General features: G+C 30.5%; 2 protein-coding genes and 2 long non-coding RNA genes across 7 annotated transcripts in view; 1 reads left to right on the forward strand and 3 right to left on the reverse strand.

Annotated features, from left to right (window-relative positions):
• The window catches only part of LOC107073768 (uncharacterized), a 62,165-nt gene extending 55,180 nt beyond the window's left edge, over positions 1 to 6,985 (forward strand). The window contains exons 3-5 of one of the 4 annotated variants that reach the window (XM_089178488.1): positions 5,853 to 5,976; positions 6,052 to 6,159; positions 6,545 to 6,985. In XM_089178488.1, the coding sequence (XP_089034614.1) occupies positions 5,856 to 5,976; positions 6,052 to 6,159; positions 6,545 to 6,687 (372 nt within the window). In that variant the 5' untranslated portion in view covers positions 5,853 to 5,855 and the 3' untranslated portion in view covers positions 6,688 to 6,985. Of the gene's footprint in view, positions 1 to 4,199; positions 5,977 to 6,051; positions 6,160 to 6,439 lie in introns of those variants that run through there. The other 3 variants (XM_089178486.1, XM_089178487.1, XM_015334467.2) reach the window with 3 other exon arrangements.
• A 193-nt stretch (positions 6,986 to 7,178) lies between these two features.
• Positions 7,179 to 8,875, reverse strand: LOC149030617 (uncharacterized). The gene is made up of 3 exons (XR_016178564.1): positions 8,790 to 8,875; positions 7,776 to 7,900; positions 7,179 to 7,695 (listed from the first exon to the last, which is right to left on the reverse strand). It is a non-coding gene; the product is annotated as an uncharacterized LOC149030617 (long non-coding RNA).
• A 92-nt stretch (positions 8,876 to 8,967) lies between these two features.
• Positions 8,968 to 11,169, reverse strand: LOC149030618 (uncharacterized). The gene is made up of 6 exons (XM_089178665.1): positions 9,944 to 11,169; positions 9,743 to 9,873; positions 9,576 to 9,665; positions 9,344 to 9,454; positions 9,038 to 9,132; positions 8,968 to 8,979 (listed from the first exon to the last, which is right to left on the reverse strand). Exons 1-6 carry the CDS (start codon positions 11,167 to 11,169, stop codon positions 8,968 to 8,970), a joined length of 1,665 nt encoding a protein of 554 aa, XP_089034791.1.
• Positions 11,170 to 11,302: 133 nt separating this feature from the next.
• Positions 11,303 to 12,051, reverse strand: LOC107073600 (uncharacterized). Its single transcript, XR_001476776.2, has 3 exons — positions 11,806 to 12,051; positions 11,608 to 11,702; positions 11,303 to 11,532 (listed from the first exon to the last, which is right to left on the reverse strand). It is a non-coding gene; the product is annotated as an uncharacterized LOC107073600 (long non-coding RNA).
• Positions 12,052 to 16,352: the final 4,301 nt, after the last annotated feature.

Genomic DNA, 16,352 nt, shown 5'->3' on the forward strand with positions numbered 1-16,352 from the left:
TGGAGAGCGTTATATAAACGGTGTGTATCAGCAATGAACTGAAGATTATTATTTCTCCTACGAATCACAATTTCTCGTGCACCTGTACGATCGCCAACCATGATTCCAGCAACGTCGTCAGCAACAGGTGCATTGAATTTACGAATGTGTTCTCCAACTGGTGTTTTATCAGGATTAATAACAATAGCGTGATTATCGCTTTCTAATTTGTGCATGTGGGATTTGAATATTTTCAACAATTCATTGTACTCATTCAATAGAGCATCCGATGCGTCTGGCAAAGAATGAATGAAGGTTATTGTAGCCACAACGTGCATCCACCCGATTGGCTAGTGCGCTTCCGGAGTCCTCGCCGCCCATAAAGTAGATTTGTAAAAATTTATGTTGTTCGTTTGGCATTGGCAGCAATGAGCCTATTTTATGATAAACTTTGCCTCTGATTTTAAATATAGAATTGTATTGTTGACCATTTGCATTAGTATTTTGAACTAATTCTGTTGCTCCGAACGATGTCATTTGAAAGCATGAATTGAATGTTCGAATGGACTTCAAAAACACGATAGAATCTGGATCTGTGATGATAAGCAAACCGTTCAATGGTTCCGGTGGTATTTCAATTTCAGGTAGTTGCACCTTCCCTGACGCGCAACACATCCCGGCTGGTTCATTTTTGAATTTCAAAGCATGACAATACAGGAATTCTTTGTCCATAGCACCAATTACCACTTTTGAATGAGCATAATATTCAATATCAGGTTCATACTGGAATGCTAGACACAGGAATGAATTAGCTACAAATGCTCGATGTGTCTGTTGGCGTTGTTGGTCATTTGCTCTGCGTCTATTGACAGTAAAACGGTGTGATTGTCGTTGTTCTAATCTCATGACTTCATTGCGTTCAGCTCGTGTATCGTCTAATTATTCTTGACGCAATTGCGACATTCACACACGCGCTCCAGTATTTTCTTCCTGAAATTGTTCTTCGGTTTTTTGGGCTCTTCTATTTCGAATGTTTCTAGATTTATTTGTATCACGGCTCAAATGAACCCCTTTGCGTTTTGTTGGCATTGTTCACTGTACAATACAAAACACACATAAATAGAACTGATTTAATTATTTAATGATGAAAATTATTATATTAATAATTTATTTTATCTTTGATTACATTAAATATACATGTAAAAATTATATAGTTTCATGAAAGCGAAAAATTTTATTTTTCTTAATTATATCGAAAATACATATTGTTAGAAATAGTGAAAAAAAATTCTGTAGAAGTTAAAGCTCTTATAAGTAAACACAAAAAAAATTTCCCAATTGTAATAAAAATCTAACTTTCACCGAATTCATTTTTCACCATTCCCAACAATATTTTCCTTATAAATAAGAAAGAATAATTTTTGATTTTATAATAAACGTATAAAAATAATTTATACTTACAACTCAATAGTCGTTGTTTGCGGGAACTTGTGGCACGTGTTGAGTATTTTAGAGGTTATGTAAATCACTTAATTAATTGATCGTGCGAATTACACTAAAAATTATTAGTTTTATTAGTTAATAATAATTAAATATATTCAATAATATTAGTTATTATTAAATAAATAATAAAGTTACTTAAGAATATACTTGATATGAGAGTTACTGAGATAGTAAAAATGTTTAACTACTACACTTGATGCATAAACACTAATAATAGCCAATAAACTGCAGAGGGAGTGAGAGAAGGCTTATTGTTTGAGAGAAATAGGAAACTATCTTCGTTGTCATCCCTACTCCGTGCTGTTTACTGGGTGAGAAGTGACACCGGTAGACACATGGAGGGGATAACTTACCAAGTGATAATAATTGATGTTATCGAGCGGGATAAAAAATGATAAAATTATGAAAATGACTATTAAAAAGCAGGGGTTGGTGATAGAAGAGTGAAAATTTAGGGTTGTATGTATTTTTTAATGCCACATAATAAAAAAATAAAAAAATAAATTTTATTGTGGGGGTGTGGTGTGATGATGGTTGGCGTGGTTTCAGACAGACAAAGAAATATATATATATATATGATTTTATTGAATCGAAATAATAGAAATGTTTATTATAATATAACAAAGACTTAAGTATTAAGGTTTAAGATAAAGACCGAAAAGGAAAAAAGTAAGTAACCAGAGTTAGAAATCGTAACCACACCCGTATAACACTCACTCGTCACACCGAATCAAGAAGGGGCCGAGGACCGCCTTCTTCACCGCGCTTATATATGCATTGACCCCTCCAATGGTCCCGATCACTTCCGTTAATCATTCTAGAAGTCTCCAGACTATTCCCAACCGATCAGACAAAAGACCTTTTCCTGATTTCCGGTTCGGGAATATTCGAGAGATTTCGGGGTGTCTACAAACGATGACATCAGCGGATATCGCACGCTTTTCTTTCTTGCCACACGCACTCGTATTCATACTCATATCGCTGCGTGCACTCACACTCCTGTCCATATCGCTATATGTTCATACAAATCTTTCATCAATTGTTTCCATATACACCATACACACTCGCACTCCTACATATATATAACTGAAGATGAAATACTAAATACCAGTTTTTCCTACATTATCCCAAAAATAAAAACAAAATTTTTGGGGTGGACACTTCTTATCACTTAGGGGTTTGAAAAATAGATAGTAGCCGATTTTCAGACTTATTGAATATGCACACAAAATGTCATAAGAATCAGTCAAGCCGTTTCGGAGGAGTATGGGAACGAACATTGTGACAAAAGAATTTCATATAAGATTATGTGAAATTGTAATAATGTATTATATTACCAATTAGTAATCTTAATTTAATGGTATATATTTCAAGTTTTCGTATACAATATATATCCAGTTAAACATTTTATTCAACAAATGCCGATTGCGAATGTGTTAATTTGTCGTGTAAATATATATATATATAATATACTAGAGGTGCCCCGGCCACGCGTTGCTGTGGCTAATAAATATATAGATAGATCTGAATCTAGGCACATAACATTTGTCTTCTTTTTCTCTTTTTTCTTAATATCGAACCAACTGCGCATGAGCGGTAACATAAGATCACCACTTACTTCACATCATATAATTTTACATTGTCTGAATATAGGCACATAACATTTGTCTTTTTTTCCTCTTTTTTCTTAATATCCTTTTAAAGGAAAAATAATTATGGTGGGTCACCCTTATCACTCAGAGGTATAAGAAATATAAGAAAAACTATTCTCATACCTACCGAATATACACAAAAATTTCATATAAATCGATCAAGTTGTTTCGGAGAATAAGAATAACAAACACTGTAACAGGGGAATTTTATAGAGATAAAGATATAATATATTCGTATATTTATTAAACCTTTCACTACGGGCGGTGACTATAGTCACCCAACGCCTAACGCTCGTTACGTACGGGCGGTGACCAGTGATCCCATTCGTACGATAATTATCGTACGCGTCAAATAATTTGAATCCTTGTACGATCAAAAATTCAGCCTGTACGATAATTTTCGATTTTACGATAATTCGATATTAATCGATATTATTCGATACGTAAATAATTTTATCAATATGTCTCGAAGTTGGTTTTGTTTTGTTTGCTTCTCTCGCTTGCTCAGCGTCACGCGCCTCCTATTTCCCCCACCCCATTGCTTTCACACAGTCACAAGAATATATACTATAAACTACCACAGCCCAATAGAACACATGAGTCTGAAAGTTGATTGCCTTTTTTTTTTACTCATCAAATTTTGTAAACGAGTCAGTTGAACGGTTAACGTGAAAACAGAAGACACGAAGAAAATATGAAGATATAAAGCAAAGAAGCAAAGAAGCAAGAGGACAGAAGAAGACTGAAAAAACGGTTGGCAGTGATCCCAGAGACTTTAGTTCGTCTGATCGACACAGGGGCGTAAAATTATCGTCCGCGGCAGAAAATTATAGTACGCCCTGGGAAAATTTGAAATCGGACAATTTCTGGGAAGAAATTTTCAAAATGTGGAAAAAGTGTCCACGTTTCAACTTTTTCAAAGTTTATGACCTTTTTTTTTTCTTTTTTTTTTTTTTAGATAGGAAACGTTCACTATTCGTTTAGTCTAATCGGCGGTTCGATAACTCCACGGGAACATCTTCAAGTCGAGAAAAAAAAATTTTTTTTTTTTTTAGTCATCAAGTTCCAAAACCCTCTCATGAAAACGATGAAAACGGTCGTTCGCTGGGAGATCGTGGTGGTGGTACTATGAGTGGTGGTGGTGGTAGGGGTGGCGGTTGGGGTGGGGGTGCACCTTTCCAAAATGTGTTGACTAAAAAAAAAAAAAGGGCCTTCAAGTTTTCGAAATTCCAAATGGATCGTACGCCACGAATTTTGGATCGTACAGGACCTCAAATTATCGTACGCGTACGATAACTATCGTACGAATGGGATCGCTGAACGCTATATTTATTCGTCAATGTCGCTTAACGCTGCAGTTTAACGCTGGGATTTGACGCTACTTCTTATCTAGATGGCACTTCAATCGAAATTATATAATGTGGTCAAATTTGACGCTCAAAGCTAGCGTCAAGCGTCAGCATGAAATCGCACCTTTAGGGATCCTATAGGAGGGACGCGCCTTACATATTGCTGGGGGACAGGAACTCGTGTAGTCACGTGATTGCGCGCGAATGATTCAAACATTTTAGTCTGTAAAATAACGATGAGTTATAGGTTAGGTTTGTACATTTATACTTGTAATTATTAAATGAGTAAATTAAACTTACATTTATAGAAAATTACTTAAAAAACAAAACAATTAAATATAAATATCACAATAAAAACTATAAGTATTCCAAACCTAAACTAACCACAGCCGTTATTTATATATACTGTGGCGTCTCGCACCAGCGCAGTGCCGACACCTCTCGGCCGCCAGCACTAACGTACTCAGGCACCTCGTGATGCGGTTCCGCAGGGGCATCTGATTGGCCTGACCACGCCTTTGATTGGTCAGAGCGGAAGAGTGACCACTGCGACCGTTGCTCTCTCTACTTCCGGATGCCTGGATCGCCGTAGCGGTGCATACGCAGAAAACCACCTCACTCTCACTCTTACTTCGTCCGTCGTACCCTCCGGTCGCACTCTTCTCATCGCGCTCTTGCATAAACATTATTTTCTGTGTAACATCTGTACGTAAGCACGTAACACACCACGCCGATAAATAAAATCTCGTCCTAAGGGATCGAAAACAAAATCGGAAGTTTCTTTCCTCCGCACGGAGTCTCATTGGCCCATTCCTTTCTCCGCGGCCCGTTCCTCGCGTTAGTGAGAACGCACCTTAACGCGTCTAGTGTCTAGGGAAAGAAATTCCCAAAATACTAAAGATAAACATAACTGCGCGATGCAACGGAAGCTGTCCCCCCAAATTTTCAGCCTAGCAATGTGTGATGTGTATGGCGCGTCCCTCCTATAGGGTCCCTAGACCACATTATATAATTTCGATTGAAGTGCCATCTAGATAAGAAGCAGCGATAAAGCTGAAAATATTAGAGCTCAAATTAATTAACGCTGGTATCATGGGCTAGATATTATTTAATAATTATTTATGAAATATTATAATATATAACATATTATGGATTTTAAGAGAGAAAAATATACCTATAACAATTCTCTTTTTCATATAAATTAAACAAATCATTTTTTGCTTTGTAAAAAATTAAATACTACATTCTAACCTATTGATACTCATAACAATATAAACAAATATTTTAATATGCCTTACATGTTATAAAAAAAACAAATGGTCATTAATAAATTGTATTGATAATTTGTTCATCTTCTTTTAATATTTAGGAAATGCGAGTTGTTTTTACATGGGGTGTATGTGAGACCATTTGTGACGAATATCTCAATCATGAATGTTTAAAAAATTACAGTGATGTCCATATAGACGAAAATTATTTTTTTCCACTACTAGGTAAGTTATTAAATATGTTTATACAATTAACTGTGTTAAAATAATTGAAGCGTTGTCATTAACATCATTTTGCAGATGATAAAGTTACAATAGTTCGTCGCGCATTGTTACCGAATGGCACAGAAGGCATTATTTATGAAAAATTATATCCTACGAATGATGAAAATGCAAGTCCCAATACAGGTGAAATATATTTGTAGTTAATTTATAATTTCTATCAAAGAATTTTTGTTTTTGTAAAAAAGAAATGTCTAATATCTGATACTTCGACAAATTTTAATATTGTGAAAGCTTCGCCTACCTCTAATTAAATAGAACGATTTGAAATGATTTAAAACGATTTGAAACAATTAGAGTTGACTAATATGTAAATATACACATAGGGTGGGTCACATCGTTTTATTTAATCAGAGATATTTCTTGTAAATACAAACACTGTTTTAATTAAAATGGTTTATCATAGGTAAAAGTCTAAATACATCAATTAACAAGAAACAAAACAACACTGGCTCTACGGCTAAGCGAGGAAAAAAATTAAACGATGATGAAGTCGAAATTTTACTTTTAGAAATACAATGCAGACAACCGTTATGGAATTTTGAACTTCCTCTTGAGCAGCGAAGTAAAGAAACTGTTGCAGTATTATGGCAAGAAGTATCTCAGACATTGAATAGTAAAAAAAAAATTATTTTAATAAATATTTGTGTTTAATGTATTCACAAATGAAGTATCTGTGATCAAATTTTACGCTAAAAGTTAGCGTCAAGCGTCAGCATGAGATCGCACCTTTAAACGTATCACTGACGATTACAGTTGTTTCGTAAATGCACACTTTTCGTGCGGCGGCTCGCTCAGCGAGAGTAGCGCGCCGCAGAATACGTCCGTAGCGAAAGGGTTAATAATATAAATATATTTGATTGTAAAATTAATTTATAATACACATTTTTTACACATGTACGTATGATTTGTATTAATATAATATAGCATAAATAGTATTGTATTCAGTCTTTTTATGGATGCTGATGTATGTTACTTTTTATATTAAATCTTTCTAATTTATTATAATAAAAGTGTAGTTTTTTCAATTTGTCGTGTTCCGCTAAGTCGCTGTCGATATAAAATAAATGAAGTTAAAATTTATATATTGTAAAAAACAAAAATTGGCACAAAATAAATGATACAAAAAAAAATTGCATAGAAAAAAATAGAGGAATAGAATTGAAAATTATTAAGAAGTAACGATAAGATTAGTAAAATTGGACTAAACAATAGAGTCCCGATTATACGTGAGGACAGTAATGTTAATTAAACAAATTAAACGAATATTTCTTGAATATAACATATATTAGATTACAAGATAAATTGTTAATGTATTATAAATATCAAAGTATCAAACAATTTACACTAAATAGGAATAATTTCTGGGTACGATGATTGGAGATTGTACATAATTTATAAATACACTTCGTTTTTCATATTTAAAATATATTTTTTTGACGCTATGAAAAATAACAAAATATGTAATTTAATTAATATTCTGTATTTTGTATTATATGGAGTTAATTAATTTGAGAAAATGAGTGTCTAATATGATAGTTTACATTGAAAAAATATGTCTATTACCGTTAAATAAAATATCATCTACCTGAGATATACATTTTTACGGTAAATCAACTTTAGGCTTTTTTATAATTAAATGATTAACATTTGTTATCACATCTGAAATAAAAATGAAATATGTTTGATACTTTTTTCAATTTAGAACTAAACTTTTAAGATTAAATAATTATGAATCTTACTTGTAACGTTTATCTAACAGAAGTACAGCAGCACTTTATTTGTTCACTTTATTTCTATAATTTGATCGTAATTTGTATCTAGGCGAAGATAATGTAACTCTTTTTAAAACTATACGTGGCTGTAACTGCAAGCAAAAATGTTTATGCATTCAAAATAAAAATAAAAATATATGGACAATATTTTAGAATTTGTTATAAACAAACAATTTTTGTTTGTACATATAATTTTTTACACATTATTTAAATACAGTAAAATTTGCATATTTATATTTGCTACTTGCATTTTTTTGCTTTTAAGATACTTGATGTCTTAAGATTTTTTATTAATTTTTTTAGAATAGAAAAAACCAAATAGACAAAATTTTAGATTTTGTTATGAACAAACAAACTTCTTAAAAATATAAGGTTATAAAAAATGAGATTAATATATTAAGGGTTTAAAGTACTCATCGAGATGAATAAAACATGACTAATTAACATAGGTCCTAAAATCAACCCTTTTGTTGTAAATTAACTTTTATTATTTATAAGCTTTTGATACTATAAAGGAATCTCTTAGTAACATTGAGTTTACGCAGAAGAATTTGCTTAAAAATACACTAGTTCAAGGAACATTTGAAAGTATATGTCAATTTAAAATCTGTAGATGTTAGAATTGCATTGCGAATGAAAAGAAGATGTATCAAATATTCATGAATTATACAATGTTTGCATTAACAAAATCATTTTTAATTATTAATAATTTATTTCGACAACCTATAACTAAGAAATTTTTAAGCAAATTCCAAGTAAAAATTCAATATGTTGTCACGAAATCTACTTACGATATAAATAATACAATTTTATTTGCACCGAAAGGGTTGCTTTTAGAATCCTATTAATTAGACATTTTCTATTCCTCTCTTTTTCGATAAGTATTATAAGACTTTAAAATAGCTAATCCTTTTTAATTCTGTATAATATATAATATATATAATATAATATAATATAATTATTTAAACATTATTTACATACCTTGAAATTTTCATGTTTAGATGCATTGCTTGCTTTTTTTTGTTTTAAGATTTTGGAAGATTTAAGATTTTTAAGTGATTTACTTATTTTTTTTTTTCCTTAAAAATATATAAATTATTAAGTATGCAACTGTTAATATAATTAATGTAGAATATAACCGATGCACAGTAAAAATACTTCATAGTAAAAACTATTATTTATAATGTATGTTTAAATCTTTATAAATCTAATTATATAAAATATCTTACCATCATTTTACGTGAAGTATTAGCATCTTTAGAACACTTTAGAGTGTTGCTTTCTGTGTAGACTGCTATTTTTTGTTTAGAATCGACACGTTCTCCTATTAGTAATAATATACGCAATATATAATTTAATTTAATAAATAAACAATATATTATATTTTATTAAAATAGCAGTCAAGATCCAGTCACGTTGAATTACTAGTTCTCGTCAAAAATGCACGATGAACAGCATGCAGTTAACTATGGCACACGCGGTTTACTAACTAACAATAAGTGTTAAAATAGCGTAATAATAAAATACTTTTTTACCAGTCCGATAATTTAATGGTGGGTATGTCTTGCGTCCTCTTAATCTTGTAGCAATATTCAAATTATTTGTAATTTTATTTGTTTGCCTAGTTGTTACTTTATTTGTATCACCTTAAAAATGTTGTATATGATATATATAATATATATCATAAACTCACTTTTATTGTAAATCACACAAAAAAAGAAGAAAATCATTTATTTATATGCTAGTAATAACCAAATATTTAAATACCTTCTAGATATGATTTCCACGTTTTGCAAAACTTATTTATATTCAATGGACATCCACGGGAATAATACTTCAATAATTTTGTTGGTACAACTAAACATAATATAAATTTGTAACATTATATGTAAAAGCGTAAGTACAATCATAACTTTAAATGTCTTTAATATTACCGTTTTTAGAATTATGCGATTTTCCAACAAGTTGATAAATATCTTGGTTTATATCTTTGATTAATGTTGAGGATAATCGTTCATGAATGGGATGAGTTTTGAACTTTTTATTAATTACATGGCCAACATCGCTACATAAATGAAAATAATATAAGTCGTGTATCCATTAATAAGATGAAATGCCTTAAAATCCCTACATACTTGACCAATTGTCCTTCAAAAACCAAGCTGAACCCATCAGTTAAAGAAGAATCAAATATAACTCGTGGTATCCAGTTAGATAATAATTTAGGTTTCTTTAATTCTATTAAAGATAGATCTTTATTGAATTCAGTTTGAATATCATTACCTTTTGCAATTGGAAAGCTTTCATTTTTATTATATTTACTTTCATAAATTTTATTATCACTTCTAATCTCTTTATCGGATATTAATTGATGATCATTTTCATAACTATCTTTCGTATTATATAAAACAGTTCTAAGCACTAATTTATCATTAACTATATTTTTATTCGCATTCGTATCATAGTAATTTTCCAAAATAGGACTTTTTACAATGCCCAAATTCTCTGATGTAATGTCCTGCTTTAGTTCCGATATTATTTGATTATTGTTATTACTGGTACTACTTTTACTAACTTCTTTGATTGTATCAGGCTGATTCGTATCAACAAATCTTTTTGTTATTTGTGGTATTTCTAAATTGTGTACTACCACCTCTGTTTTATTCCCATGTTTTTTCCGTTTTGATTCCTCTATGCTAGAATTAGAATTATTAGAAGAACTATCACCTTTTCTTTTATTGAATCTTTTAGTATGATACTTCATATTTTCCTCATTTTTCTCGTTTGTATTTGCTACAAATTCTGAGAAATCTTCGAATTCTCTAGAACTTGTAGAAATAAGATTACAAAATAGTTTTTCTCTTCCTTGCTGATTTTGACACCGTTTCACTAATACTTTTCTATTTGACAATATCATGTCAGATACGATCCTAGGTTTATCCGCATAAGCATTACTTTCAAATCTTTCAGCATTTCCTTTATCTGATCGTTGTAAAGGCATATCATTTATCTCTTTTAACCTGTTGTTAGTATTTTGTTCTTCTCTTACTGCTATCTTTAAAGTTCTATGAGATTTATCTACATTGCTCCTAGTGCAATTAGATGATTTTGTTAGTAGCGGCACATCATTAGATCTTCCATAGATATTTGTTATTTCGTTATTTTGTACTTGGGTGCTATTAGCAACATTACATTCTAGTTTAGACAACAAAATATTTTTATCAAAATTCAAAATTTCTAATAATTTTAAAATATGTTTTATAGGCACATCTTTGTTTAACAGATTCGTAACAATTGCATTCTGTTTATCTTCTGAAATGTTACTTTTTTTTTTTTTGAAAATGACTCGATTGATTATCATTTATATTTTTATATTTTGTTAGATTTTCCTTATCTAAATTATTATTATTGATATTATATTTATTTTGTATTACATTAGAAGAAGGTAAGTCTGTTGAATTTGGTAGATAAGTTTTATTTTATATACTACTATTGTTCTTAACTTCTAGAATCAAGCTATTGCATTTTTGACGACAAAAAGAACAAAAATGTACTTTGAATTCAAAGGCATTTTGTGTTCGTGCTTTTTTCATACATTTCAATGTATACTGATGAAAATCATTGTAGAAACCTCGCTTAACCAATACTTTCCAAGAATCTGTTACACTTTTCCAATCCTCAGGAAAACCATTTTGAAATTTAAATCGAATAAAAATCGGTTATTCTAAAATAAAACAACATCTATTAAAATGAAATTATCATTTTAGCCAAAAATGTTCAAAAAGTTTTCGAATCTTACCCTTCCAACAATCTGCAAGTTTTCCATTGAGATGATATATGTTATTAAACATTGATTCGACTTTTGTGGCAGTCAATCTTTTATTTATGGGTTGACTATATATAAAGTTTCCATTATGTAAAATAAATATAAAAAAAAGATAAATAAGAAAGAAATTACAAATTTTAATTTTAAAATAAATTAATTTGTTCAAATTACCAATCTGAGGTTCCAGTAATAATCAAGTGATACTCTTCATTTAACATAACTCTCCAATTAAAAAAATGTATAATTCGTTTATCTTCAGGAATTGTAATAACACTTTTTCGATTAAAATTATAGATATTTTCATGATCGCTATCATTTCTTAAATTTTTGTTTTGCAATTAACCAAAACTTGCATTTCTAATCCTTTTTATTGGTAATAAAGACATATTTATGTTCACTTAAAAGTCAACAGCTACGTTTACCTAAAATAATGATAAATTATTATCCTTTACAGACACTATCTCTTTAATTAATAAATTTTAATTATCGAAGCAATCTTTTAATCATTCAAGGAGTGGTCCTCACCAATTTTGATCTACTTTTGTTTGATGAATTTATAGCGAATATAAATGAATTCTGCTGGAGCTTTTGATTTAATTCGTTATACAGGAGATGTTATATATAAGGTAAAAGTTGAATAAATATAATTTATTAATAATAATTGTTTGTTTAATAATTAAAACTTACCCCCCCCCCCACCATCTCTCTCTCTTTCTCTCACCAAATCGTAACGTGTTTTTTGTTGTCCAAAATTTTGTCGTTCATTTGAACTTCCCAGAAATATCAGACAGTCGTAACTAAATTAAATTTCCTGCTTTAATTTAAACATTTTTTTTAATATCAAATCGTTGTTGATTAAATGACCAATTTCGGGCTATTTTAAACAAAAATGTTAAACGCGTTTTTCTAAAAATACGGTTTTTCATACTAGGATTTAAGATTTTATTTTGTAATTTGCATCCAATTTATACGACAATTGTACACAATTTTTTTTGTGGGGTGTTATAGAAAATGAGAAAGAAATAATAAGATGATGAATATATATAATATAATAATAAATAAGTAACAAGGATATATATTAAAGTAAATAATAATGGATACACAAAAAATAAAATATAACTAATAATTGACAGAGATACAAATATACAAAGAATTACTGACTGCTAAACCCAGTGATCCCAGAGAGTTTAGTTCGTCTGATCGACACAGGGGCGTAAAATTATCGTACGCGCCGGAAAATTTTCGTATGCCCCGGGAAAATTTGAAATCCAATAATTTCTTGGACGAGATTTTCAAAATCTGGTGGAAGTTCCAAATTTTTCAAAGTTGATTTTTGTTTTTTTGTTTTTGGTAGCAAACGTCTATAGTCACGTTGATCTAATCGGCGGTTCGATAAGTCCATCTGAAAACCATGAAATCGTAAAAAAAATCATGTGTGCAGATCACACGTGTTAGAAGTGAAACCTTCAAAAATCTAAGTTTCGAGAGAATGATGAATGGACAGTATTAAGAGTAAGATAATTGTAGGATTTATTTATTATAATATTATTACTATATATAATAAGGGTCACCGGTATGGTCTCTGGGTGGAATAGCTGATAAAAAGTGCACTTTTTACAATTCAAACAATAAAAACGGAATGCTGAATGCGATAGTTATAAATAATAACCAAAATGGTAGAATGTTTATCAAAGGAAATATAATTCGTCAGATATTAGGTAAAAATAAATAATCCTTTTTTTAAACTCAGGTATAAAATTTTTTTTGTTAGTATGGTTTTCAATTTCCCGTTTTCATCTACATTCTTGCGCTATATAACAAACATTTTAGGATAGATGAAATAAAGACGTTACGAAAAACATATGGAAAATACTGCTAGACTGAACAAAGGTTCTGGTAGAATGCAATGAAAGATCTAATAAAGATATTCTCTAGAAATATTTTTTCAACTCTGTAGCCTACCACACTTCGAGACCCTTGTTATTTATAACATATCTCGTCCTTATTCTTTGGACAACAAACTTATCTTTCTAAATACTCTCGTATAAATAAATATCTGATCAACGAAAAATCTAAAAAATGCATTGAATCGTATCGCTCTCTCAGCTTATCGAACTGTGTACACTACGAGTCTCAAATTTCAGCTCCGTGGTAAGCTCCACCAATTCACGGTGGGCGTTCAACATCCTAAAAATGTTTTTATTTTATTGAAAAATTACTATAAGTTTCTTAAATACGCAAATATCATAATTTATAATATAATTTTCATATATGCATGGGTCAATACATCTCTTTGGATATTTTTCATATAAAAATCAAATTTAATAGACATATTTAACTTTAGGTATCAAATATATTTTATAAAGAAGCAAAATATAAAAATGTGACAGTAATTTACTTGCTTTTGAATGGAATTTGTCAGCTGCTCCTCATTTATTCCACAGTATTCTCTAATTCTTTTTCTCTGATGTATCTGGTAATCTTTTTTTTTTTTTAATATTTCAGACAATACAATTATTATAAATTCTATATACTTGATAATCATTTATTATAATTTTTGCGAAATAAAGAATTTAATACTAATTTTTCAATAAAATAGAAACATTTTTAAATAGAAAAGATATGACACGTTTGGTAAAATAAAAACAGACCACGCACCTTCTTTCTTTATTTCGACCGTCGGTGCGTTGGGACCTTATACTTTTGTCGCATACCTACGTGCTTATCTCTGTTTATTCCTTCTACCCTTCTATCACTCCTACCTACAAACCTTTCGAGTATCGAAAGAATACGTGTCCACGCTTTGTAGTATGCAGTCGCACATAATCGCACACATATACAACCAGGAGCGATAACTACGAAGCATAGCATAAAGAGGAGACCGAGAATAGGAAAAACTGTATAGCCATCTTCCGTCTCTCTCTCGCAGGCTCAATCCTATATGTTTGTCTTTCTTTCTTAGATAAGTTTGTGGTCCAAAGAATAAGGACGCGATATGTTATAAATAATAAGGGTCTTGAAGTGTGATAGGCTACAGAGTGGAAAAAATATTTCTAGAGAATATCTTTATTAGATCTTTCATTGCATTTTACAAGAACTTTCGTTTAGTCCAGCAGTATTTTCCATATGTTTTTCGTAACGTCTTTATTTCATCTATCCTAAAATGTTTGTTATATAGCGTAAGAATTTAGATGAAAATAGGAAATAGAAAACCATACTAACAAAAAAGATTTTATACCTGAGTTAAAAAAAAAGGATTATTTATTTTTACCTAATTTTTGACGAATTATATTTCCTTTGATAAACATCCTACCATTTTTGTGATTATTTATAACTATCGCATTCAGCATTTCGTTTTTAATGTTTGAATTGTGAAAAGTGCACTTTTTATCAGCTATTCCACCCAGAGACCATACCGGTGACCCTTATATATAGTAATAATATTATAATAAATAAATCCTACAATTATCTTACTCTTAATACTGTCCATTCATCATTCTCTCGAAATTAGATTTTTGAAGGTTTCACTTCTAACACGTGTAATCTGTACACATCATTTTTTTAGTCTTGTTGCCAGCTTTTAAGCAGCTTTTAAGCAGCTCTGTGCAGCTCGAAGCTGTTTATCGATGCAATGATACATAAATAAGACTGTGTAGGGCGATAGGAGGCGCTGCAATTTGAAACATAATCAACATAATCAAGACATATCGAAAATTTTACAATTATCGTACAAAAACTCAAATTTTTGTACATATTTGTCACATAATCAAAGTTGGATCGTACAATGCTTTAAATTATGTTACGTGTACGATAATTATCTACGCATATTTATGCTATAAGTAGCCTACGCCCTCTTGGAAAGAGAAAGGGAACATATTAATCTTATTGGCCATCTGTACCCACTGGAGGTGGAGGTGGGAGCAAAAATCGGAAAAACTCGGACTCCCACCAATTTCAATTGTTATCGTTAATAGTTTTCTCCCTAGCAACCATAAATAGTTATCTCCTTAGCAACCGTCAAAGGTTTTCCAATTGTTATAAGAAAGAGAACACGAAGGACAGAAAATCGCTTACAAAGAAAAGGAAATTGTAACCTAATACGACTTATCGCTTACATTTTAAATATTTTTTTTTTTTTATATATGAGAGTTTATTTGCAATCTATTACAAAGTAACAATAAGCAAATTTGTTGGTAAAAATAGAATAGTACAAGAATAACATGCAGGTATTTCGCTCAATAGCTAATACCTTCTTAATATTAATATCACATGTATGACGTATATCTTAATGTAACAAAAATATAATATTATATATTTAACCTTAACTCAGACTACTTGAAATATACTTAAAATCTAGCTATATTGTCTATCGGTTTGAATCTTTTTAAGCGGCATAAATCGTGAACTTCGTTAAGCAGTTCATTAGCTAAGGTATTAGGGTGGAATTGGAGTTTTTCAGAGTACTTAGTAGTAGAGTTTTTAACAACTGACTTGACAGAGGGTATTTCAAGATCCTTAGAGATGTTTTTGTTAGTGACATACCATGGAGAGTTTGTTATAATGCGAAGTGTCTTTGATTGGAATCTTTCAAGGATTTCAATATTAGAGTTAGCAGATGAGCCCCAGAGTTGGATACCATAGGTCCAGATGGGTTTCAAAATACTTTTGTATATTATAACCTTACTATTGAGAGAAAGTTTGGAGTTTGGACCTAATAG

The sequence above is a fragment of the Polistes dominula genome, unplaced genomic scaffold, assembly GCF_049000335.1.
Source record: "Polistes dominula isolate Pdom_NZ unplaced genomic scaffold, Pdom_raw_medaka contig_11, whole genome shotgun sequence".
NCBI lineage: Eukaryota > Metazoa > Arthropoda > Insecta > Hymenoptera > Vespidae > Polistes > Polistes dominula.

Bases quoted from the DNA above. Each gene is read 5' to 3' on its own strand.
- LOC149030618 (XM_089178665.1), bottom strand. From the start codon at position 11,169: ATGATAATCAATCGAGTCATTTTCAAAAAAAAAAAAAGTAACATTTCA. The intron at 9,874-9,943 runs GTATGTAGGGAT...TCATTTATGTAG, and splicing joins TTTGAAGGACAATTGGTCAA to CGATGTTGGCCATGTAATTA. The intron at 9,666-9,742 runs GTAATATTAAAG...TATTATGTTTAG, and splicing joins ATCGCATAATTCTAAAAACG to TTGTACCAACAAAATTATTG.